The 24,822-nt window shown below is 36.0% G+C and overlaps 1 protein-coding gene across 1 annotated transcript in view; it reads right to left on the bottom strand.

Annotated features, from left to right (window-relative positions):
* Positions 1 to 24,822, bottom strand: part of LOC114031732 (gamma-1-syntrophin) — a 488,334-nt gene that overhangs the window by 339,345 nt on the left and 124,167 nt on the right. The window contains exons 7-8 of the mRNA XM_027846876.1: positions 20,378 to 20,480; positions 16,508 to 16,590 (exon numbers count right to left, since the gene is read on the bottom strand). Of these exons, the coding sequence (XP_027702677.1) occupies positions 16,508 to 16,590; positions 20,378 to 20,480 (186 nt within the window). The remainder of the gene's footprint in view (positions 1 to 16,507; positions 16,591 to 20,377; positions 20,481 to 24,822) is intronic.

Consider the following 24,822-nt stretch of genomic DNA (forward strand, 5'->3'; position numbering starts at 1 on the left):
ATTATAAAAATAAGCTCTATAAACATTCCTTTGTCTCTGACCACTGAGAAGTCAGTAGAATCGATTTGATTACAAAAGCTACCCTTACAAATAAATCATTACACTCAGAAGTTTTGTACCTCAGACTTTTCTATTTCAAACATTAAATCAACAGATTGTCCCATTGTATCCTGTCTTCAAACCATGTGTGGAGTATTCTGTTCTTTTCTCCCACCCCACTTCAGAAAGCACATTGATAAGATGGAGACAATCCAGAGGTGAGCCCTCAGAATGATGAGGGCACTTGGAGATCATGCTTTTAAAAGGACTTTTTAAAGCAATGGACATTTTTAGTGTGGAGAAGAGTTAATTAAGGGTGAACATGAAATTATTTCTCAACATTGAAAGTGGTGGGGTTGAGATCTGGACCCCAGAAAGGAAAACCCTGGACTTTCCCACAAGGCCAAATCTCTGGCTTTCCCCTGATGCTATAATCCCATCAACTGACCTTTTGTTATTGCCTACACCCAATCTCCTAATTCTCTGTTTACCCATAATTTAGTCTAGCCCTTCTTTGTTTTACCTCCGTATGGCCCCAGGACACTTCCCACCCTTAATCCTAGCTAGGCTTCCTTGCCCTTGGTCAAGGTGCAGGTCCCTGAAATTCTATTACGTCACTGTCCCAGCAAATTACTTGGCCACTCCTAGGTCCCTCCCACAGTATTTCTATATATAAGGTCCATCTTGTCTCCATTAAGATGCTTGGATTCTTATAATCTAGCCACTGTTTAGATTTTTACAATCTAGCCAATACCTCACAGACTGTCAGATTCCTTAAGAGTCTGGCTAATATGGTAGATCTTTAATAAAACTTGTCTTTGGCTGAAAGAAGGCTTGGGTCGAATTCTTTTGGGCAGCAGCCGTGTATCATGATCTCGGGGTCCCAGCACCCCTAAACTCTAGACCTCATCTAAAGGACTGTCATGTTGTTGAGGTTTAGAGGTTTAGGGGTTCTGGGACCCCAAAATCATGACATGTGGGTCCTGCCTGAATAAATTCAACTCAAGCCTTCTTTTAGCCAAAGACAAGGTTTATTAAAGATCTGCCCTATTGGCCAGACTCTTAAGGAATCTGAACATGAATGAGCTATTGGTTAGATTTTAAGAATCTGAGCCCTTGGCTAGACTCTTAAAGAATCTGAGCACTTTAACGGAGACAAGATGAATCTTATATACAGAAAGACTGTAGGAGGGATCCAGGAGTCTGGGGTGACTGGAGAAGGGGACTAAGGAGAATCTGGATGAGAGTGACCAGGAAGTTGGGGTGAAAGAATGCCAGGGACCTGGACCACCAGCCAAGGGAGAATGGACTCCATAGGATTAACAGTGGGAAGTGCCCAGGGGCAATAGAGAGGTAGTTGAACAGAATTGGGAGATTGAGTATAGCCACAATGAAAGGCCAGTTGAGTGGATTACAGTGTCAGGTAAATGCCAGAGATTTGGGAAAAGTCCAGGGATTTTCTTTTTTAGGGTCCATATCCCAAAGACATGATCTTTTCCTTTTAGGGGTTCAGATCCCATCCTCATCAATGTAAAGTAAAGTTTAGGCTTGTTCTACTTGGCTCTAGAGGGGAGAGCAAGTACCAATGCCTGATAGCATTTCCTAATAATTATTGAGTTGGGTAGTGGTGGAATTGGCTGGCTCAGTTAGATTATAGGTTTAGTTGTTATTGTTGTTTTGTTTTGTTTTGTTTTGTTTTCATTTTTGTTTGGCTCACTGGAGTTCTTGAAATGTTAGCTGGTTTACACTGTGTCAGAGATGTTGTAGAGGAAATTTTCATTTAAATAAATGCTGATTTAATTGACCTCTGAGGTTCCTTTGAACTTTGAAAGCCTGTGTGTGATTTTGTGTGTGATTTCTAGATTTGTTTATGCTTCAGATCCCATAATCCTTTGCTATCAATTGTTCTGGCAACTCTCTTAATTGTAGAGATTGTATTAATTTACACTTGTAGATTTTTTTGGTATTTACCTATTTATTGGTAGTTACCTATAACATTGAAATCATAGAATCAATACCTAAATTTCAATGATACAACATGATAAGACAATATGGAAGTACTTTGGAAAGAAGACACTATAAAAATGCAAGCAACACACAAAATAAATAATACTAATTGACAAGGATGACTGGTGGCTATGAAATTTGCAAGCCATAATTTATAAACTTCATTAAGATTCAAACATTACAAGATTCATCATTTCCTTCTTTGATATGAATTCTCATGGAATTCCAACTGTATTCCTTATGTTTTAGAAGGAATAAATATTTTATTTTATTTTAAAATCCTCCAAATAAGATATACTTTGTTTTAAAATAATCTTTTAGCCTAAATCCTGGCCTAACCCATGCCAAAATCTCATTGGATATGCTTTATGGGAATTTTCATGCTAAGACACATTGAAAAAACATCAATGACATTTTGTTAAGGACTTTATATTGAATGTACTGATAAAAAATAAATGGTTTTGAAGGCATACTGTTTTTGTTTTTTCATGGTCACAGAATAAAACTGTAGCTGTTATTTATATACCACTTTAAGGTTTTCAATGTACTTCAGAAAAAACATCTCATTTTATCCTGAAATAACAAAAACAAAAACAACAAAAAAATGATAATAAATGATGCAGAGGATGTAGCTATTGTTAGGCTCATTCTACACATAAGTGAATAAATATAGAGAAGTTAAGAGATTACATCATGGTAATACAATTAGTATCAGGTGAAAGATTCAACGCCAAGCGTGGCATTCATTAGAACATACTGCACTCAGCCTCTATCTTTTCTACTCAATGGTTCTACCACATCCTACAGCCTGTAGGTTCCCCACTCCTGGTCTAAACTCATTCACCTCGGATGACCTTAGTTTAGTGAAGGAAACTTGTATTTGGCAGACAGTGAGGTGGGCTTAATGGGCCTTCCACTTCAGAAATTCTCTAGCACACAAAGACTTTTTTACTTTACAGAACTTAGAGGGGGAACATTAAAAACAAAACAAAACAAAAAAAACCTACAGTGAGACAGCACAGAAAGTGAGCTGAGAAGGGAGGGAAAGACTAATGAAGTATCAAAAAAGCTCTTTTAATTATCAGCAATATTAAGCAGGGACTTACACTGACTTTTTGATTAGATTATCAGTGGAAGATAAGGAGGAAAACTGAGATTCTATCTCTCTCTGTCATCATACCCCTTGCAAGGGTGGAATAGAGGTAAAGACAGACAAGAAAAGGAAAAAAATACACACACACACACACACACACACACATTTCCCCCCAGAGTTTGTAGAAATTTATGGCACTATAGAGACCAAAAGTATAACTGAAATATAGTATCATTACTGTACATTTCCAAATTATGGTAACTGGTAAAACTTTTTAGTGGTTTTTGAAGGTTTGTATCTAGTTAAATGCAAACACATTTCTTTCCCCTTCCTGGAGGGTGACAGATACGTGGTTCTAAGAGAAGTTGATTTTACCTACTAGACAATAAGCAGACTGAAATTAGTTTGAAATCATTAAATGTAATTTAATTGTTTAGGTAAACTAGTAGCAAAGTCACCTAAATTGAAATAGACTATGCAACTCCAGAAATAAAAGTATAGCAGTGAATGGGTATTGTATAAGAAATCTGCATAGGAGAGAACAGTGGAATGTTAGACTAAACTATGATAGAGAAATAAGATGAAGTGACTTAAGAAAGTAATGAAGGTAAATAGAAGGGAAGAATCAAAGCATAATATGAAAAATTAGTTTCAAAGTTGAATCAAAGTTTAATCAAAGTCTACTGAAAGGATTAAAAAATGCAAAGGAGAAGGCTTTTGTAAGTAGAAAGAGCAGGAGAATGGGCAGAAAGTTAAAGAAAGTTGGAGTCTATTTGCACTGACAGTGTGACTAGAGGACTGTAAAGTCAAGGGTTTAGGATTTGGGAAAGAGGTTTGAGTAGGTTTTTTGTATTTCACTGAGATAAGAAGGATTTAGAAACTTTTTAGAGAAGTACCTGTTATGAATTTTAGATAGACCATATTCTATCAAGTTATAACATTTACCAAATGGAAAACAGAAATAAATTTGCAGGATTCAAATTAGAACTTTAACATGTTGTCCCCGAGCTTCTCTCAGAATTGATAAGATCTCATGATCTTACCTGAATAGAGAGTGCCAAGGAACCTCACACATAAGAAGAATTATTAGAAGGGCTTATCCCAATCCTTAAGACTAATTGGCTCCAAAAAGAGGGGTTGGGAATGTGAGACTGCCACCATGAATCTTTGAAAGTGAGCTAACTGAAAGAAAGAAATGGACTCTAAAATTTGAAGTGCTGACAGTTTAAGGCCCTTGGGAAAATTTCAGACTTTGAATATTTCCATCAGTGACTGTAAATCCAGATTTGATTTGGCTGAAGTTTCTCTTGAAGCTAAATCATAATGTGGACTCATTTTCATTGAGATGTGTTCTTTGTTGTTAAGGGCAATTAACGGGTCCCCTAAATTTGTCTTTTTGAGTTGCCATATTTTCCAATAACACTGAACCCAGAGTATGCAGGAGGCCAAATAAATGAGTCAAGGATGAAGCCCTCCCCCATCCCGACTTCACCTGACATAATTTCTTGTTTGCACCCCAAACTGGATTCCTTGTGTGTCCTTGGGAGGCAAGACAGGCACGGCCAGTCTGTGCCAGTCTCTATCAGGCTGGGGAAAACGCTTGTGCAGCTGGGGACCTTTGCACATAAGCAGACTCTCCTATCTTCCTATCCCTAGAGGCTCCCAAGGGAAAAGAATACAGCTTTGCCACTGTCTTGCTCCTCTTGGGAAGGGCTACTGCACCTCTCCCCTACAATGCCTTGTCCCTTTCTGTTTTCTTCTCCTCTTTTTGTGCGATTACCTGATGACATCTATTAGGATAATTGTGCTAAATCAGAACTTAATGCCAAATATGTTTGATATTTGGCATTAAGGCAATGTGCTTGGAAACTGCATGGATCAGGAAAACATGAATTAAAATTCAGTCTCAGACATTTATTAGCTGTACACACCTAAGCAAGTCACTTTACCTCATTTTCCTTACTTCTAAAATGGGGTAATAATAGTACCTACCAACCAACATTGTTATAAGGATCCAATGAGATGAATTGTAGAGTTCTTAGCACAGAGCCTGGCACCTGGTAAGTGCCAAATAAATGTTAGGTAATATTGTATTAATGAAATTGCTTTATACTGATTTTTGAAAGTGATTGGTACAGAATGACAAATTGATAGCTATAAAAGAGAATTCAGAAATGCATTCAAAAACAATAAAAAAAATAAAAAAATTACAAAAAAGAAATGCATTCAAATGAATTGATGTTATTTGACTGGCAAAAAGTTTTTCATTTAATTTGGCTTATGTTATTGTTAGGCTTCTAATTTTTCTTGTACTGTTATTTTGGGGAATCCATCATATAAAAAGTTCTATTAACTTGAAACCTGATACCCAGAGAGTATTACAATTAATAGAAAAGCAACTTTTCTTGTGATCTGGATGCTGTTAGATTGTGAATTGAGCTGTTAAAGAATGGGGTCACACTGTTTGAAATTTAAATATTTAATTGGGTATATTTTGCTTTTAAATGGATAATAATAATAATAACTCACTGTCTGGGGGAAAAGTAGCAAAGACCTCTTAAGTAGTCCTTATTTGTTAGATTTCTTGGGACTTTCTATTCAGGTAAGGTCATAAGATCCTATCAGTTTTGAGAGAAACTGTTGACAGAATGCTATCAAGTTCTAAAGTAATGAAGTTTGAGAAACTAGGACCACTTCCAGTAAAAGTTGGGAGACTTGCAAATTTGCTTATAGTAAAGAGTGAGTTTTATCTGAGATTATTTGACCATCAATTACAAAAATTATGAAATGGTGGGGGAGGGGGGGCAGTTAGGTAGCTCAGTGGATAAAGCACCGGCCCTAGAATCAGGAGGACCTGAGTTCAAATCTAGTCTCAAACACATAACATTTAAAAAGCTGTGTGACTCTGGGCAAGTCACTTAACCCCAATTACCTTGCAAAAAAAAAAAAACTTATGAAATAATACCTGTTAAGTAATATGTAGTGAAGTTACATCTTTGAGCCAATCTAACAACAATAGACTTCAGATTCAAACATTTCATGTCTTAGGGTTAATAGGCAATACAGATTGGAGGCTTAATGTAGTCAGAATTTCTGGAGTTGTTGAGTAAACTATCTTCTATTCACCATATGTGAGAAACTTGAGAATGTGATTATTCTTAATTTATAAATGAAGGATAAATAAAGATTCCTTATATGTGTTCATTGTTAACTGTTATTACAACATCAAAAAAAAACAAATAAATAACCTAGCCTTAAGCTGTAATGAGTGAAATTTTGCTATTTGAGGTAAAATCTCTTGGGACTGTATTTTGATATTATTCTGAATTTTGATTTTAGGTATGATTGTCTGAACTGTCATTAAGCCAATAGTCCACCATTAGAGGAGAATTCCATGTGAGGCCCAAAAGGAGCATGGTCTGAAAGTCAATGTCTGTGCCTGAGACAGTTGAGGGGACAACCTTACATAGGCAAAGGTAGGAGCCTCTTGACTCAATTTCCCCATTATGCTATTTTCTTTCTGAATAGGAAAATTTCCCATCTGGTTAATTCTGAGCTTGGCTATTCACAGAGTTGTGAATAATGTGGAAATCTGATACATGATTGGCTATGAACTATGATTCTTTATTTTTTCTTTTTTATAGGCAATGAGGTTAAGTGACTTGCCCAAGGTCACACAGCTAGTAAGTGTCAAGTGTCTGAGGCCAGATTTGAACTCAGGTCTTCCGGGCACAAGGGCCAGTACTCTATCCACTGCGCCACCTCGCTGCCCCTGTGAACTATGATTCTTAATCTCAAATCATACAGAGAATTCTACAATGTCCAAAGGGAGATGTTTCTGCTATGCCTTTGGTATTCATGACTTTGGACAACTTGGAAACTCTGGGGATGCCTTACTGCCAACGGGATGTCCATCTATTTTGCTGGTTATGTTTCCTCCCTAAAGCAGTTTTGCTGCTGTCAGACCTTGGTACCTGCAAATGACAGGCCTGCCCTTTCTCATCTGACCTTGTGTCTATAAGCAATGTTCATGCAGACTCTCCAACAAAAGCTGTAGTTCTTGGTGACTACAGTCACTACTTTTCAGTTTCCCCTTCTTCCTTTGGCCAATTATGATCCCTTGCCTCTGTCCACCCATCTTGTAACAGCTCAGGCACCTCTCCTCACCCCTGAATAGGCCTCCTAGACTGCTTCTAGACTCTCTCTCAACTCTGATTTCTCTGGGTATACAAGGCCAGACGGCATGATACCCTGTTCATTATTGTCTACATGGGTTCCTGAAGTCCACTCTGCAGCTGACACAAACCAAAGGATGGTGGTAGCAGAAATCCTCCGGGATTGGGAGGTCCTGGGAATAACCCAGATAGTGAGACTAGTTTGCTAACAACGTCATTTTTGCATGCAAGATAACCCAGGGAAAGAATAAAAACTGACTTGGGGGCATGACAAAAACCTTGGGGCCCCTTCGTCAACATCCATATCCCAATGGATTTCATGGAAATGCCATCCTGGAACAGGTATAAACATGTTCTGGCATTAATAGACTCTTCTTCAGAATGGGTAGAAGCCTTTCCCTGTAGGAAGACAGACACTGCCATAATAGCCAAGAAATTCCTGAGTGAACTTCTAGGTAATCATTACAAGTGCCCAGCATCTCACCCCCTGCCTCTAGTGTTCTCTACTCACTTTCATGGTGCTACACATGCACCTAGCTCTGAAGCATCAAACAGCTATGATCCACTATGCTTTCCTGGATTCTGGTCCTGGAAGAGTTATGAAACTATGAGTTCCACTACCTCCCATGTCCTGCTCCCTCTCACAGCCCAATTCTCTTACCATTAGTTCTTGCTTATAGGAATTCTCTCCCTTAGAATAAATGTTATGTCTTAAATCATAAAAGGGAGGGGAGGATTCTGGTTTATAAACTCCATCTTTGTTAAGCATTATCTTAATAATTAAAGGACCTCCTTGCTATCTCCTCATGACAATAATCAAAGGTTCTATGATTTCTGGAATCAGCTTGGTCATTCAGGTCAAGGTGTCTAATCAGACAGCTCTTGCAACAGCCCCTCCCAATCTCCTTTTGCCTGAAGATTTTCTTCTCCTTTGCAGTTTAAGCATCTATAAGCTTTGTCTTTTTGTTCCTTCAGGGAGTCTCTGCTTGTGTGAGTGGGGCTCCCTTGCTATTGAACTCAATAAACCCCAACACAAGTTTGATAATTCTGGGGTCTTGTTATTCCTGCCTTACCCACAAGAATCACTTAAGAGCAAGGCCTACCCCCCCAAAACAAACAAACAACAACAAAAAAAAAAACAGAACAATGGATGGTCATTTAGACTGAGACGTAATATTTTTATTTCAGATAATGACCTAGAAAGGATATAGAATTCTTTGTGGGAAACAGGTGCTTCACTATTCAAAATTCGTATGTGGGTCCAAAAGAGGTCTCTGCTATTTGTTTCTTCAAGGAAAATTAAAATTAAAAACAAAAACAAACAAATAAACAAAAGAAAATAGTCTTCCATCATTGTTTTTGAGCATAGTTGGCTGCCATTTCCCACAGAAATACTAACTGCTGGGCTTTTACATTCTTACATTTCTTAATTTATCTGTGCATCCTCCTGAGTTACTTGCAAACAGTAAACACTTTGCAAACCTTTGGTAAATGAAGGAATGAATGACATTGCATAGAGGAGGAAAGGAATCCTAACCCCAAAGGGTAGAACCAGTCACTGGAAGTCATATTTCTACTGACAACTCATTTATTTTATACAACAGAAAAAGGCAAGCATCTGAGCACATATTTGGGGCAGTGTTATGCATTGTAGAGGGTGCTGAATAAATGCTTGTTGAACTGAATTAAATTCAAGTGAAGCAATAAAAATGACATTTGAAAAGATTTTAGTGTACCTTTCCTTCAATTTTTATATTACTTAGCTTCTATTTTGGAAAATCTGGAGAGGAGGGGATTTTGTCTTTACACATGGTAAGAACTTATTTAATAAATGGTTATGAAATAGAATTAATTTTGGAAAATAATTCCTTGATTACAAAACCACTTCCATTTGACTTTATATACGAGTCTAACTATTATGTATTATAGAAATATATTTTCCTTTTTTTCCCTCACATGAGTGACATCTTTTGAAACATCAAAGGAAATCTCAGGTGTACTTTAAACAAGGGAAAGGAAAATGTAGCAATTAGTAATGAAAGTACACAAAAAGCAAATAAATTTTTAAAAAGTTTAAAAAGTTGGCTATTTATTAACTAGAAAAATCTGAAGGCAACAAAACATGTCATCTAAGGAGCTTTGTGGATCATTTTTCTTTTTCAGATAAATATTACATAAAGAATAAACCACTAGACTCAATCAGAAAGATACATATAAGTTCAAATCCTTCCTCAGATAAGATAGCCAGTCTTAGAGCTGGAAAGGACCACATGCGTCATCTAGTCCATCACCCTTCTTTTACAAATGGGGAAACTGAGTTCCAAAGAAGTGAAGTGACTCATCCAGGATCACAAAGCTCCTAAGTGTCTGAGAAAGATGTGAACTTAGGTCTTCCTTACTTCAAGTCCAATCATCTATCCACTAGCAACTTGGGGTGCCCAGCAGGAGTAGCATCTCTGGTGGGAGAGTTTGCCAAGTCATTTTAGGGCTGCTCATCCATCTTTGGTGTACACCTGATTCACCTAACTCTCACCTTTGGCTGGAAAAAGCAGTAGCATGAGCAGTGGCCATACCCTAGTAAACCATCTAGGCAGAGATGGGCTCAACCATCTGGGCTAAACCAGGGTAAGACCAACTAACTGGCCTCAAACCTGTTGGTGAGTTAGGGGGATATCTATCCCGAGAATGTGAAGGCTTTCCCTAACAGAATGGGTAGATGAGAACAATGTGTTCCAATAGCCACGAGGGCAGCTGAAGCAGGAGCTGTGGAGTGAGTGCTTAGAGCTTGGTTACACATTGAAGAAACCAAGGTCATCCACTGCATACTAAACCATGGCCAGGCATCTTGACTTTTGTCCTGCCACTGGACTTTGATGACTCATGAAGAGAGAGTGAGGCTGATGATTTGGTGCAACTCTGCCTCATTTAAACCCAATTTACACACAAGTCTAGACAACACCAATGATGTCATTGGTTCCCTTTGAAAATGGACAAACAACAACAAGCAACTACCTGCTTCACATTGAGTATCCAATTTGTGTTCTGCCCTGTATAAGATTCTGAGGGTAGTACAAAAGAGATATCACATACTTTTTGTCCTCAAAGAACTTGTGGTCTCCTTGCAAGACACAAATATGAAAAATGAAATAAGAAGAAAACTAAGTGACTTGCAAATTTTAAATCACTATGTAACTGAGAGGTGGCTATGTCAGGAGGATTAGTAGAGTCAATACGTAGCATAGAATTTCAGAGCTTGGGGAAACCAGTCATACCCTTTGGGGACTGCAATTTGGAAAATGACATATGTCTGAAAGGACAAACACTATTTGGGTAAGGAGAATATAGTTTTCACATGAGAGAACCAGCACAGAAATGAGAATGAGTATGACATATTTTCTCAGGGAATGAAGAGGCTGGCTTGATTAGAAAGAAGAGTACAAAATTTACTACTGTATCTCATGCTCTTAACTTCTAGGCATCCATTATGAATGAATAAAAAAAAAATAACTAAGCACTATGTGCCAAGCATTGTGATAAGTGCCTGGGGAAAGAGAGGGAGAAAGTTGAGAGATAGAGACGGAGAGACAGAGAGAAATAATAAGAACAACAATAGATGATGATGATGATGATGATGATGATGATGATGATGAAAAGCAGTACTTATTTTCTAGGAACTTATTATATTCTAATGGGTTGAGACAACATAATAAGGGAGCGGTAGCTAGGGAATGTTGTTTTGATCTGGAAAGTCACGGGGATGGAGAGTCAATTGACAAGTCCTTTCAAGAAGCAATGGAAAGGTTTGATTTCTGTTCCTAGAGCAAAGGTAGAAATCAGAACAGGTGCATTGGGTGGAAGATGTCAGGGAAGAGTGCTGGTTTAGGGTCATCGTCCATATAGACATAATGGGATGAAACCAATCAGCACAATATGGTTCCAGGGTTAAAGTTCTAAAGATGAATGGCTCAGCTACTCCAGGACATTGTCTCTGGGGGTCTAGTTTAAAGGGTTCAGTGCAACAGGAAGATAGCTTGAATGAAACATGATTAACATCTAAGGTCAACTATATCTGGTGGGTTTTCAATCACAGAGTTAGCAAACCACATTAAGCTATCCCAAAGCTTCCTAGGAACTAACACCAAAGAGGAAGTGCCCTGTCTACAGTAAATGAACTTCAATATGCCTTCCCCCTCACTCCCACCAAAAAAAAAAAAAGAATATTTATACATGTTCCATTCACTTGGAGCTATGTGTTCCAAGGTGACAACCAGTCATCTGATTATACATTTTTCACAAGTGTTCATGGTTAGTCAATGTAATTATTAGCTTTCTACAGTTATTTGCATTTTGTGAGGATCTGCTGGAGTCTCAATGCCAAGAGGATAAGTCTCTGGTTATAAAGTTGAATTTTTACAGCAGCTAGGGAGATAAATTTTCGCACCAGAGGCTTTTGCTAGTGTTCCTCAAAGCACACCAAAAAGGCAACTATCCACTTCAGCTACATGTGAAGTAATTTAGAAAAAAATTCAAGAAGCATTTTATAATGCTTCTAGATGGCAGGCATCTGGCTCAAGTTGGGAATACAAATACAAAATACAAATACCAAAAAAATACAACAAAAAATCCCTATTCTCAAGTTTATATTATTTAGGGAATGAAAACATATAGAAGTGGGGCAGCTAGGTGGTACAGTGGATAGAGCACTGGACTTGGAGACAGGAAGATCCGAGTTCAAAACTGGCCTCAGATACTTACTAGGTGTGTGACTTTGGGTAAGTCACTTAATCCCTATTTGCCTCAGTTCCTCATCTGTAAAATAGGGGCATACTGGAGAAGGAAATGGCAAAACTTCATTATCTTTGCCAAGAAACTCCCAAATGGGGTAACCAAAAGCCTGACACAACTGAAAACAATTGAACAAAAACAACAAAAGTTAATTATCTTTCACCATTTATTCAAATTCAATGGTTGTGATAATTCATTTTGCTATAGTATAACACAAGGAATATTGCAATTGACATGTAGTTCTCTATTAGTTCCTTATATTGAAGATTTCTTAATACTAACTATGAGATGATTGGTACATTTTCTTCTGTATGTGTAAAACTGGATTCTGAGAAAGATGAGAGAGTGGATAGAGTTTGGGATATGAAAATGAAAACTATAATTTTTTTTTTTATTTTAGGCAACTGGGGTTAAGTGACTTGCCCAGGGTCACCCAGCTAGTAAGTATTAAGTGTTTAGTCTGAGGCTGGATTTGAACTCAGGTCCTCCTGACTTCAGGGCCGGTGCTTTATCCACTGTGTCACCTAGCTGTCCCTAAAAACTATAATCTTCAAAGGGATTGCACTGACTGAATAGCAGAATATTTATCTGTAGATTTTCTAGCTCCAAATGACAGTTCAGTATTATGTTCTCACTTGTGAAAAGAATTTGTTATTCAGATTTATGGAATTTCAAAAAAATCTAACACTTTAAGATACAATTCAAAATATTGTGTTAACACACAACCTTCTCATTTAGATCTGTTTATAATTTAATAAGAAAAAAGTCCTTCTATTTAACGGCATATACAAATAGAGAGTCAAGGTTTACATATATTAATTTTCTGCACTAAACATGCAACAATTCAGGACGTCTCCAACAATAAAATGAAAGGGGCAAAATCCTCTGCAAAGCTCTACTCATTTTAAAAGGATTTTGATGAGTCTGAGGATACATAGATCTAGAGTTAAGTATTCAGCTTTCCAGTCATAGCAATTCCTCTAAGGAATATACTTTCATTGTTATATCGGAAAAGTACAAACCAAGATCAAATATTTAGAATCATAGATAGAACCTTAAAGCTAGAATAGCATTCCAGATCTTCTTTATCTGTAAGTTGAAGGGGGTGGATCAAATAACTTCAATGATCACTTGCAGATTAAAATCTAAGATACTACCACCTGATTCTATGACCTCATTTCACAGAGTAGGAACCTGAGGTCAAGAGAGACTAAGTGATATATGTTCAAGGTGACATAATTGGCTAGTGGTGGGGCTTCAAATAAAATCTAAATAGATGTCTAAACTTCCAGACATACTAGTACCTCCTGCTGTGCTATGCAGAGTTGATGGCATCAGTTGTTTCATAAATAACATTTAATAATCCTCAAGATACATCAATCTACTCTTAAAAACAGCTTAGGTTAATTGTCCAAATTGTTATGCCAGTCCAATCATTATCTTCCATATCATGACAATTATAGTAAGAGATAATTTCCTTATGGAATTTGCATTTATAGTCAAACTTCACTCACTAGGGATTTACTAATATAACTGTTAATTAATGACTAAAGCTATTTGCTGGGATAGATTTCAGGCTCAATTTCTAAAAAAATATTCAAAGATTATTGCAGAAACTTCAACTAGGTAACTCAGAATGTTTTTTTTTTCAAGTATTTCTTTTCAATTATAGGAGAACCTCCTTGTTTTCAGACTATTTCCAGTTCAGGATAGATATGGTTCAGTGTCATAAAAAGATTGAAGCAAAACTATGATTCTTATTTAGTTGATTGGAATTGGGCACAAATTCATAAAAAATTAGGTTAAAAAACATGTTCTGAGATACAAGTATATGAATATTCCATAACAGCTTTATTAATTATCATTAGGTTATTATGTTACAAGTCTGTGTTAATGATTATATTTGGTTGGTTTTCATCAAAAGAAATCTCTTAAGTTTTAAGCCACTCAGTCCCTGACAACCTCTGATGGAATTCTTAAGTAAGGCCTGTTTTGTGGAAAACATTTCTCTAATGAGGAATAGGAAAATCACAGGAACTTGGTCAGATATGCCTAGAAAGTGATGTCCTCTAGTAGGGAGAGAATTATTTATTCACTGTCATTTCCATAGGCAGAAGGTAAGTATAGGACCAAAAAGAGTTGGTGCAGAAGCAATATTGGTCTCATTAGAGTAGGGCTTGTGAATTATTTTTGTGTCATGAATCCCTTTGGAAGTCTGGTGAAGCTTATGGACCTATTCTCAGAATACTTTCAAAAGCATGAAGTAAAATACACAGGATTAAAAAGTAAAACAATTACATTGACACAGTTATAAAAATACTTTTGAAAACAAGTTCACAGACCCCAAGTTAAGAACCCCTACATTAGAATCAGTCTCAAAGGAGCTAAGCTATCAGCTGGGATACAGCAGCTAAGAAAGGATGATAAGAAATATTTGCCTGGCAGCAAATTGCCCACATATATTTGCCAGACTATATACTATTCATAATAACTACTCTACAGTGAAAAGGCTATCAAAGGAGATACCTAAAAGTTCATAGTTAATGATCCAAGCTAAGAACCAGTAGTAAAAACCATGGTCTCATATGTCTATACACAAAAGCACAAAGTGCAAGTTAAGGGACTGGGGTTTCCAGCCCCATGTTGATCAATGTAGTAAGGATAATGGCAAGATGAAGTCTCAAGTATACAAACAAGATGGTCTGTACGCTGTGATCTCAGAGGCATAAACTTCTTTGCTAAGACCAAGAAGAGAACAGATTACTAGATAACTAATCAAGCTAACTATACTTCTACTGCATTTAAATAGTTGGAGGAATTTCATCAATGAAGCTGTCTAATAGTCATCCAGTCTACTGGCCAATGTCCAAGTTAATGGTTCCACTTTGAAAGGGAATTACTCTTCACTGAATTATAGCTGCAACCTCTTGTAAGTATTTTCTTCTCTTATTTGAATGTGAACTCCTGAGAGTAGAGACTGCCTTGCTTTTCTTTTAGTATCTCCAGTGCTTGACATGATTCTTCTTTGCAGACAGTAAGTGCCTAATAAATGTCCTTTTTTCATTAATACAAATGTGAACTACTATGTCAGTTTTTATGTCACATGTTAATAATAATCTTGTATTTTCACAGAATTATTTCTGAGTTCTTCAATCTGTGCCCACAAATATCACTTAATGAACATTTGTTGAACTGAATTGAATTGAATCCTCACATACTAGAAGGGGATCAATAATTGGTTAAAATGCTATTGGGGGGCAGCTAGGTGGTGCAGTAGATAGAGCACCGGCCCTGGATTCAGGAGGACCTGAGTTCAAATATGTCCTCAGACACATAACACTTACTAGCTATGTGACCCTGGGCAAGTCATTTAACACCATTGCCTAACCAAATTAAAAAAAAAAATGATTAAAAAAAACACTATTAGGTACATTGTCAAATTAACAGATTCTGCTTGAACAGCTTTGTTTTTCAGCTGTGCACCCAAAGTACATAGGAATATTTTCCCTATAATAGGCACTTCAAAGTTATTTATTAATGTGAATTGAATCAAAATAAAAGAGCTAGTATCTACAGTAATTAGAGAATAAATGACATCCAGTGACCAAACTGTGTAAATAACCAGAGCAACTCATGAACACCTAACAGTGAAAGTGAGTAACTTTTATTTTGAAATCCAAAGAATGATATTAGATGTGAACCCTGGAGAAACAGTGTTTCCTAATGGCTAGAAAGCTAGAGCAAGGAGCAGGAAAGACCTTGGTTCAAGTCTGACCTATTGGCTTTGTGACCCTGGGCAAGTCACATAACCTCTCAGTGCCCTTAGCAATTCTCTTTGACCATCAATTTCAGAGAAGGTGCTGACCTGCATTAATAGAGAGAGTTTCCTCATCTGAGAAGTGCTCATATTAATATAATAACAATTTTAGTCACGGTCAGCTCACCTGCCCGTATTTCTGAGAATATGTCACAAAATCGTGGCACATCACAAATGTGCTACTAAGATTTCACACTATACATTAATGGATAAATAAAAATCTTAGCTCCATAATTTCAAAGTATTTCATCAGTGCTAAAATTTGTTGGTTCGTGTAGTTACTAAGAAAATAAGCCTAGTAAACATTACACTTTTGGTTCAGAAATTCAAGTATATTCTTTAGGTGCTCGATATTAGAAAACCTGGTGAGATGCTGACTCGTCAAGAGCAAAGATAACAGCAATGCTCACTTATTTATTTTTCCTTTCATCTTGTTGAGCTACAAATACGTAAAGAATGAAACAACCAAGGATTTAAATCTCAATGACTCAGGATTGGTGAAAGTTCTTAGCTATCGATTAAATTGGATTCTTCTTTGGTTGTTCTTTTATTCTTTCCTCTTATGTTTTATTCATGCATTAGGTCTCTTACCGTGTTGGTAGGATGGTAGTTGAGATGCAAACCACTGTCACAAAGGGGAGAAGATGTGCCACTGCTCTGGTCACTTGGAGCACCTAAAAAAAACCAAAACAACTCTATAATATAAATCTAAATGATATATATACACACACACACACACACACACACACACACACACACACACACATAATGTGTATATATATATGTATATGTATATGTATATAAAATTTCACAGTTCTCATTGGCACACCTAAATATACTTTTAACAATATGGTTCACGATCTCAGGTTTCTTTCAAGTCAGCTAAAATCTCACCATTGCAAGAAGCCTTTCTTCCACTCCTATCCCCTACCCCCACCCTATGCTGGTGCCTTTCATCTGGGATTATCTCCTACTGATCCTATATTGATCATTTGTAAATAGTTGTTTGTATGTTGCCACCCCCATTAGACTGTGAGTTTCTTCAACTTAGTGTACAACCTGGCACATGGTAGAAAATAAATGCTTGTTGACTTTTGGCAATGAAGAAATGAATTAATTGCTTCATTGAAATCAAAGCATAATATTGAAAATTGTATTGCTTAAGAGGGAATAGATTTTATTTTTTTCCTAACAGATGTGATCCTTTAATAGTAATTTTACTGTATATTCCTATACTAATTTCACTACACAAGAGCTCCTTTCAAATAATTTTCCCCCTGTAATATGCTATTTCAGAGAAGACTTTTTATATAAACCCACACCAGCAAATGAATTAATGTGGAAGTCTTAATTTCTATGTATTAAAATGTATTTAGACTATCCTATCATTTCAAAGTAGCAGCTGTTAATGTGTGTGTGTATGTGTGTGTGTGTGTGTGTGTGTGTGTGTGTGTGATGGATTCCTCAGTACCCTGTTTTTTAAAGGCATAAAATACACAGACTTACAAAAGAAATCAATAATGTTAAAATGCAGTTTCTCTCTCTTTCTATCCATCTATATTTGTAAAACAGGTTCAGACCCTCTAAATTACAGATGTATTTTATAGTCAATTAAAAAAGCCATAATTGAGATGCCAGCTTGGTAGCTATAGGAATACTCTGATAGACTATGGAAAATATCCAAAATGAAATTCTATGACCAATTTGTGCTGGGACATGAGGTGAGGGATTGGGAGAAGAGGGATGATCTCATGCAAAAAATTCCTCATGCAATCTATATCAATACTTGTGGTTGTTGTTATGGTTGTTGTTGTTTTTTTAAAGGCTCTGGAAGCAGCCTTAATTTTTCTAATAAATTTAGATCACTGAAAAGAATTGCAAGTTTTAAGATTCAGATCCTTTCTCCATTAAAGATAATAATAGGTACCCTATTTACAATGTTGGAATTAATGTGGGTGGATGAAGGGCAGGCATCCTTAGAGGTTTTGTTCTCTGGGTATCAGAGCATAGCAGTCATCATAAAGTCAGTGTAGTAAGTAGCTGACTTTTGTAGATTGTCTTTTCTTAGTCTCCTGGATAGCCCCTGTGGGGAATTCTTTGTGAATCTTTGTGAAAAGATTCTTTGTGACTAAAGGGAACAGTGAATGGAATGTTGGACTTGCAGTCATGAGGCCCTGAGTGTTTAAATTCTACCTCAGATGCTTACTAGCTGTGTGATCCTGGGCAAGTCAATTAAACTCTTTCATTCTATTTCCTCACTATAAAAGGGGGATAATAATAGTTGTTACCTCACGGGGTTGTTCTGAAGACCCAATGAGATATCATATTTAAAGTGCTTTCCAAAATTTAAAGTGCTATATAAATGCTAACTATTATTATTCTAGGTTTCCAAACCTTGATCCAGTTGCCTTGGCTTTTACTGGGTAAAGTTCAAACCTAAGTCTCACTTACATTGATACTCCAATCCAATAATAATGCAAATAAAATCCAATATCCAATTTATTAAGGGACTACTATATGCCAAGTACTGTGCGAAGTGGAGGCATAGAAGACAGCTGCTACCCTCAGGGAGTTTACTATCTAATGGGGGAGACCACACACAAAAGGCAGGAAAAGGCAGTTAGGGGGATAAAGTTGTATCCAGCAATGGAGTTCTGTGGAGTTGAAACCAGGTAGAGCAGCAGATGCAGATGGAAATGAGCCAAAAAGTGTAGTTTCTGCCTTCTATAAAGAAAAGCATTGGAAGAGGTTCAGAAAGAACTCTATGAGTACTCCCCCTGCCCAAATCCCTTTTTTTCTTTTTGAAAAAGATCTTACAAGATTTATGTAATTAACAATGTACTGTTCTACTCTGATTTGATTCAATTTGATAAATGATGTTAACTCATATGTACTTTTCATTTAAAAAATGGGATTCCTCCAGTAATGTTCTCATCTAATTCCTGATGGCATAGAAGTGACCCTGAAGGCAATGTCAGGGGAGCCCAAAATCTGGCAGGGCCTAACAAATTAGAAAGGCTTTGGGAATGAGGTCTGTTAATCAAGTTTAGTATGAGTCAGCAATGTGTTGTACTGCCAGCAAAGCTAATTTCATCTTGGGCTGCATTAGAGAAAGTAACAGCTTCCAGGAAGAGTAGGTGATTATCCCACTGCACTTTGCTCTGTTTGGCCCCAATCTGGGTTATTGTGTTCAGTTCTGGAGAACATTGAGAAACTGGAGAGTGTCCAGAGGAGGGCAACAAAGTTGGTAAAGGGGAGGCCATAACATATAAGGAGTAATTGAAGGAAACAGCCATCCTTAGGCCAGAGAAGATTCAGGAAGGAAATGCAAATTGTCTTCAAGTATTTGAAAGGTTGTCAAATAGAAAAGTGATTAGGCTTTTTCTATTTAACACCAAACAGGTGAAAGAAGAGCAACGGGTGACAAGTACAAAAGTAAAAGTTTAGATTTGATGTCAGGAAAAACAAAAAAATAGACAAACACAAACTTCCTAGCAACCAACATTCTCCAAAAGTGGAGTAGGCTTCCTCAAAAGGTGATGTGTTTGCCATTTTTGGGAAGTGAGCCTGGGCAACCACTTTTCTGGTGCATTACAGTAGAGATTCCATATATACAAACATATATATCTATATGTGTGAGTGTGTGTGTGTGTGTTTAGAAATGCACACACATATAATGTGGAACTCAATGGCCACTGAACTATTTTTCCACTCTCAAATTCTGAGTTTCTCTGAATTAACTGTTTCTATTGTCCAAGAGCTATCCTTGACTTAGATCATCACTAAGAAGAGGACAGCCAGATCATGATTTTTTGTAAGTACACAGAAACTCATGTGATTTGGAGGAACTTTGATCATCATGGGTGGGGTGAAGGTAAAAGGTTGGATTGGACAGTCACTAGTGAAATCATGGGCCATTTAAAGAAGGAAAATTTGGGTTCTATTTTTATTTAACAATTTAGGAAAGGAAGGATGAAATGAGGCAGATAAAACTAATTCTAGAAACATATTATATAATTGATTACAATTACAGAGTCAACTGCATCCTTCCATATCCCTACTAATGAAGGGCAGGTAAACTGAAAGTTTTCTTCATTAATACATTCTCTAATTAAATTAAAATATAGGAATCTTTAGCTCTAAGAGATCTCTTAACAAAGTTTCCTGATTGGAATTTAAATGGAGGTACAAATGTGTTAGCTATGATTTACATTTTCTTTTCCCTATCAAACCTTGGTATGAGGAAGTGTCTTTAAATACTCTGAATTCTTCCTCTGGCAAAGATAGCATCTATTACCTTCCCAAAAATGTTAATCTAGCACCTGGTGATATAAAATGTTCACATGCAGACCACAATCCTGACTTAGAAAGGAAGATGCCAATCACTGTCAGAAGAGATGTTTGAAAATGATAGACTGAATGATGCAGGCGTTTTTCTTTCCATTTATCATAGATGCTTACATGCACAATCTTCATTCAGCAGCAGTTTGAGGAAAGCAGGTGCTCTTTTTAGGAATGATACAGTTAGGGTCACTTCTTCACCTGCATTCCGAAGAACCTGAACCTGAAAAATGAATGAAAATGATGATGTTAGATTTGGGTTCCCAAAGCCATTTACATTTGACTCCAACAGTTTGAAGTGGTTTAGCATCCCTCTTCATCTGTCCCTTCCACATGAAGGTTTCCTTCCTTGTTCTTTCTTCAACACTACAACAGAAAATGATATGAATGAGGGAATACAAAGTTTGCTACTGTAGGTGCCAGGTAAACAACAGGTTTCTTACTCACAGCGCCACCGTTGTTATCACTTGACATTTACTGAAGTCTTGCTTGCTTATCATTGCATATTGGCTAACCTGGGAGTTTATATAAATCAGATAAAATTCAGTTCCTATTTTCAAGGTCTTTAGAGTTAAAAGGAAATCAATCCAGATCATGGTTGCAAGAATATAAAATTTTGCTCACTAAGGCCACCTGCAAATGCATTTAATAGCAATAACACCCCTTTCTTGCTACTTTACTAATAAATACATTTATTCCCCTTTCCAACCTAAATATAAATAATGGTGGCAGTGACTACTATTACTTTGATGTCTGAAAGTGTCTTTTTGGACATTTATTTCAACTTTTGGACTAGATTTGTGCTTTCTTAATTATATGGAATTCCTTGATATGCTCATTTCTATATTAATGCAGATAGGCATCTACTCTTTACCCTGGTTTTAGAGAGCTGACTGAGGTAGTAAGGGCTTAAGTAAGTCACACAGCTACTGTATGTGTCAGAAGTGGCATTTGAACTCAGGTCTTCCTGACACTAAGGCCACTTCAATATCCACTTCTCATTCTTTGTGTACATAGATCATAAAAATTATACATTTGGCACTTCCAGTAACAAATCAATAATTTCCTTTTCTGGAGACATATCTGCTGTCTTAGAAGACTAAGTTTAGTTCCCATCTGCTCTAACCTGGACTCCTGCATTAGTCTTCTAACTGGACTCCCTATGTCAAGTCTATCCCTATACCAATTCATCATCAGCATAAATGCCAAAGTTCTTTTCTAACACTGTAAATTCTGACAGTGTTAATCCTCTATCAAATACTAGCAGCTCCCTATAGTATCAAATAAAATTCCTCTTGTAATCATTTAAAGTTCTTCATAGAGAATAGTGGGTCATGTAACCAGCATTATGGCAAATCACTTTTTCTATAACCCCTTTATCTCTCTAACTCTAAAAAAACAAACAAAAAGAATTATACACCAGTTTTAGAGGAATTACTGCTGAATCCAGAGAACAAAGAGATAACTCTGAAAAGATAAAAACCTTCTGATTTAACACTGGTGAACGCTAATTTTTAAAATGTCCATTTGGATGTCCCCCTCACCATGCTGCAGGGATACAACTGACCTCTCTCATTTTGTACCTTGGATCTATCTTTTTAAAAAAAAATATTTTTAATTTATGGAATAAAACAAGCATTTCCATAGCATAGTATAATGAAAAAGATGATTGCAAATGAAACTACATATGTACAATTTGCTATTCCTTTTAATTATATAATAAAGTTGCCATACCTTGGATCTATCTTAAGATTCTCTCCTTCCCTGATATAAAAGAAAATCTGAGAGAATCTCTTTTTTCCACCCTTGCCCAGTCATATGTAACTGAAAAGGAAAAGTAAAAAGGGTAAAAAGCATCTGCCTTCTGATAGGGGATCTACTTTTTGGAACCCCAAAGCTGCAAAGATTCTTTCTTGAATATCTCTTCATGCTTCCCCTCACTCCACCAAAAAAATTCAGACTCGGATTCATCCTAGCCAAGGAAAAAATGGAGGCCAATGCGCATGATTATGTTTGGCCTAAAGGAAAAGGAACTGAAATCAATTTGGGGTCAGTCCTGCTCATCTCCCTCAGGCTACATGGCATAGAGACATAGGATGGAAAACCCTATAATCCCCAGATTAAACAAGGTTATGAAAGCCCAGTAACTCAGCAACGGAATTATAAACACCAGAAAGTCAGTAATGAAGCAATTTTTTGAAAGTTTCAAACACCAGAGATTTCAATAGAAAACATCTATAAACAAGGCAGGAACACTAGAAAATTTATCAATAGAGAAGATCCCAAAACAAAAAGAATAATTCTGTTTCTTTGTGTAACTCTTTAAAGAAAAAAACATAGCTCTCAAAAAAAAAAAATAAAGCAAACGAAATGGAACCAATGCCTGACATAACAAAGAGTTCTGTGGAATACAAAAAAAAAAAGGAACAAAAAGAAACCACAATTTTTCAAAAGAACTGAAATCTATAAAATAAATTAGAATGAACACGTTGGAACTTAGAGGTCTAAATGTATAATTAAAAAAAATAATCCACATTGGAAAGTTTCTTTACAAAAAAGAGAGATTAGCAGATTTGGAACATAAAAATGTGAAATATAGAGAAAATCTAGCAGAAGAAAAGGAAAAAGAAAAAAAAGAACACAAAAACTGAACAAAAAGGATTGACCTTGAAGACAGGATGGGCAGAGACAACTTAAATATTACAGGTCTCTTAGAAGAAGATGACGAATTGGGGGAAGGGGGAATCTGATCATAACACAGTAAGTAGTAAAAAAAAACAAAAACAAAAACCTGCCCATAATTTTTGAAAATAGAAAACAAAGCATAAATTAAGCACATTCACAAATCATTCTTCACATGAAACTCCAAGACAAATAGTAGTTATATTTAATAAATTCTAAAACACAATAGCTAAAGGGAATATTTTGTTCCCTGGAAAATGACAATTACCTTCACCTTAATGCAAAGATTAAGTTTCTGCAATATATTTTTGGGGCAACTAAGTGGTGGAATGTATAGAGCACCAGGCTTGCAGTCAGGAAGGTTTGATTTCAAATGCAGTCTCAGATATGGTAGGCAAGTCCTTTAACCCCTATTCACTTTAGTTCCTCATCTGCAAAATGAGGGCAGCTAGAGAAGGAAATGCAAACCACTACAGTATTTTTACCAAAAATACTCTGGAGTCACATAGAGCCAGGCAGGACCTAAAAACAACAATAGCACAAAACAACAAATTCTTCAAGCATTCAGAAGATGGAATTTAAAAAACAAAAGAAAGGAAATTTACCTATCATAGATTATCTCCTAGTCAACACCACCAACAAAAGCACCAAAAAAAAAAAAGAAAGAAATTGGAGGGATTTGAGTACCATTACTATATTCCAAAATGTAAATGAGGTCAAGATGAAACTCAATACGACATGCTCAGCAAACTTGAGCGAATGTAGATAATGTAAACAAAATATTGATTTAAAAGAGGAAAGGGATAACCAATTTTTTAAAAAAGCCATTAAAGAAACAAATGTCAAAATATTCATATAACGTTTATTGTGAATGAAAAAATAATAAAATCAGAGTAGGAAAATAAAACTATTATCTATTATTTATAAGAAATACATCTAAAAACACATGCAGAAGGAAAATGAGAAGTGAGAAAAATTATTATACTTTAAGTGAATCAAAAAATACAATTGCAATCTTTCTATCAGAAAAAAATGAAACAAAACAAAAATAAAGATTTGTGATTTCAATGAAATGAAGTTATAGTTTGCCTAAAGGAATGGTACAAAATGAATTTATAACAACATTAAACATATGTGTGAAATAGCAAATGGTCTAAATTTATAAAGGGAAAGTTAATTGAATTATATAAAAGATACAGGGAATAACATAACAGTAGTAGTAGTTCCTACCTCAGAGGTAGAAAAATCTAACAGAAAGATAAGAGTAAAATATAAAACTGAACAAATTTCTGGAGAATTTAGGGCCAAAATATTTCTACCAACTTCTGAACAGAAATTATAATAGTAACATTTCTCAGAATCACATGACACTGTTACAAAAATAAGCATATAACACAGAGAAATTTTAGTGAAATTTTAGAAACAGAAAAAATAAATGTTTCCTCTATATACCATAACACAAAATAATAATTAAAACAAGAATTAAAACAAAAACACCTAAATGGAGAGTTCAATAATTAGGAACAACAATTATGTCAGAGAAAAAACAAATCAATTGTCCTTCATAGCATGGCTAAGAGGTAAATTCTTAAGCAAATAAGTAATATTAATTATTATTAAGGAAATAACATATTGATTACATGAAATTGAAAAGATTTCATTTAAACAATTTAATGCAAGTAGTAAAAGAAAAGATGAAGCGAGGGAAAATATTTGAATCCAATATTTCTGATAAAAGTGTGATATCCACAATGTCTGGGCAAGTATCAGGAATATGTAAGGCCAAAAATTATTCTCCAATAGATAAATAATTAAAGGATAGGAATGGTTTTCAAAAGCAGAATTGAAAAAAAAATTAATAACCACATTAAACTTTGCTTGAG

This window comes from Vombatus ursinus, unplaced genomic scaffold (assembly GCF_900497805.2).
Source record: "Vombatus ursinus unplaced genomic scaffold, bare-nosed wombat genome assembly UNPS02015255.1, whole genome shotgun sequence".
In the NCBI taxonomy this organism is placed as follows: domain Eukaryota; kingdom Metazoa; phylum Chordata; class Mammalia; order Diprotodontia; family Vombatidae; genus Vombatus; species Vombatus ursinus.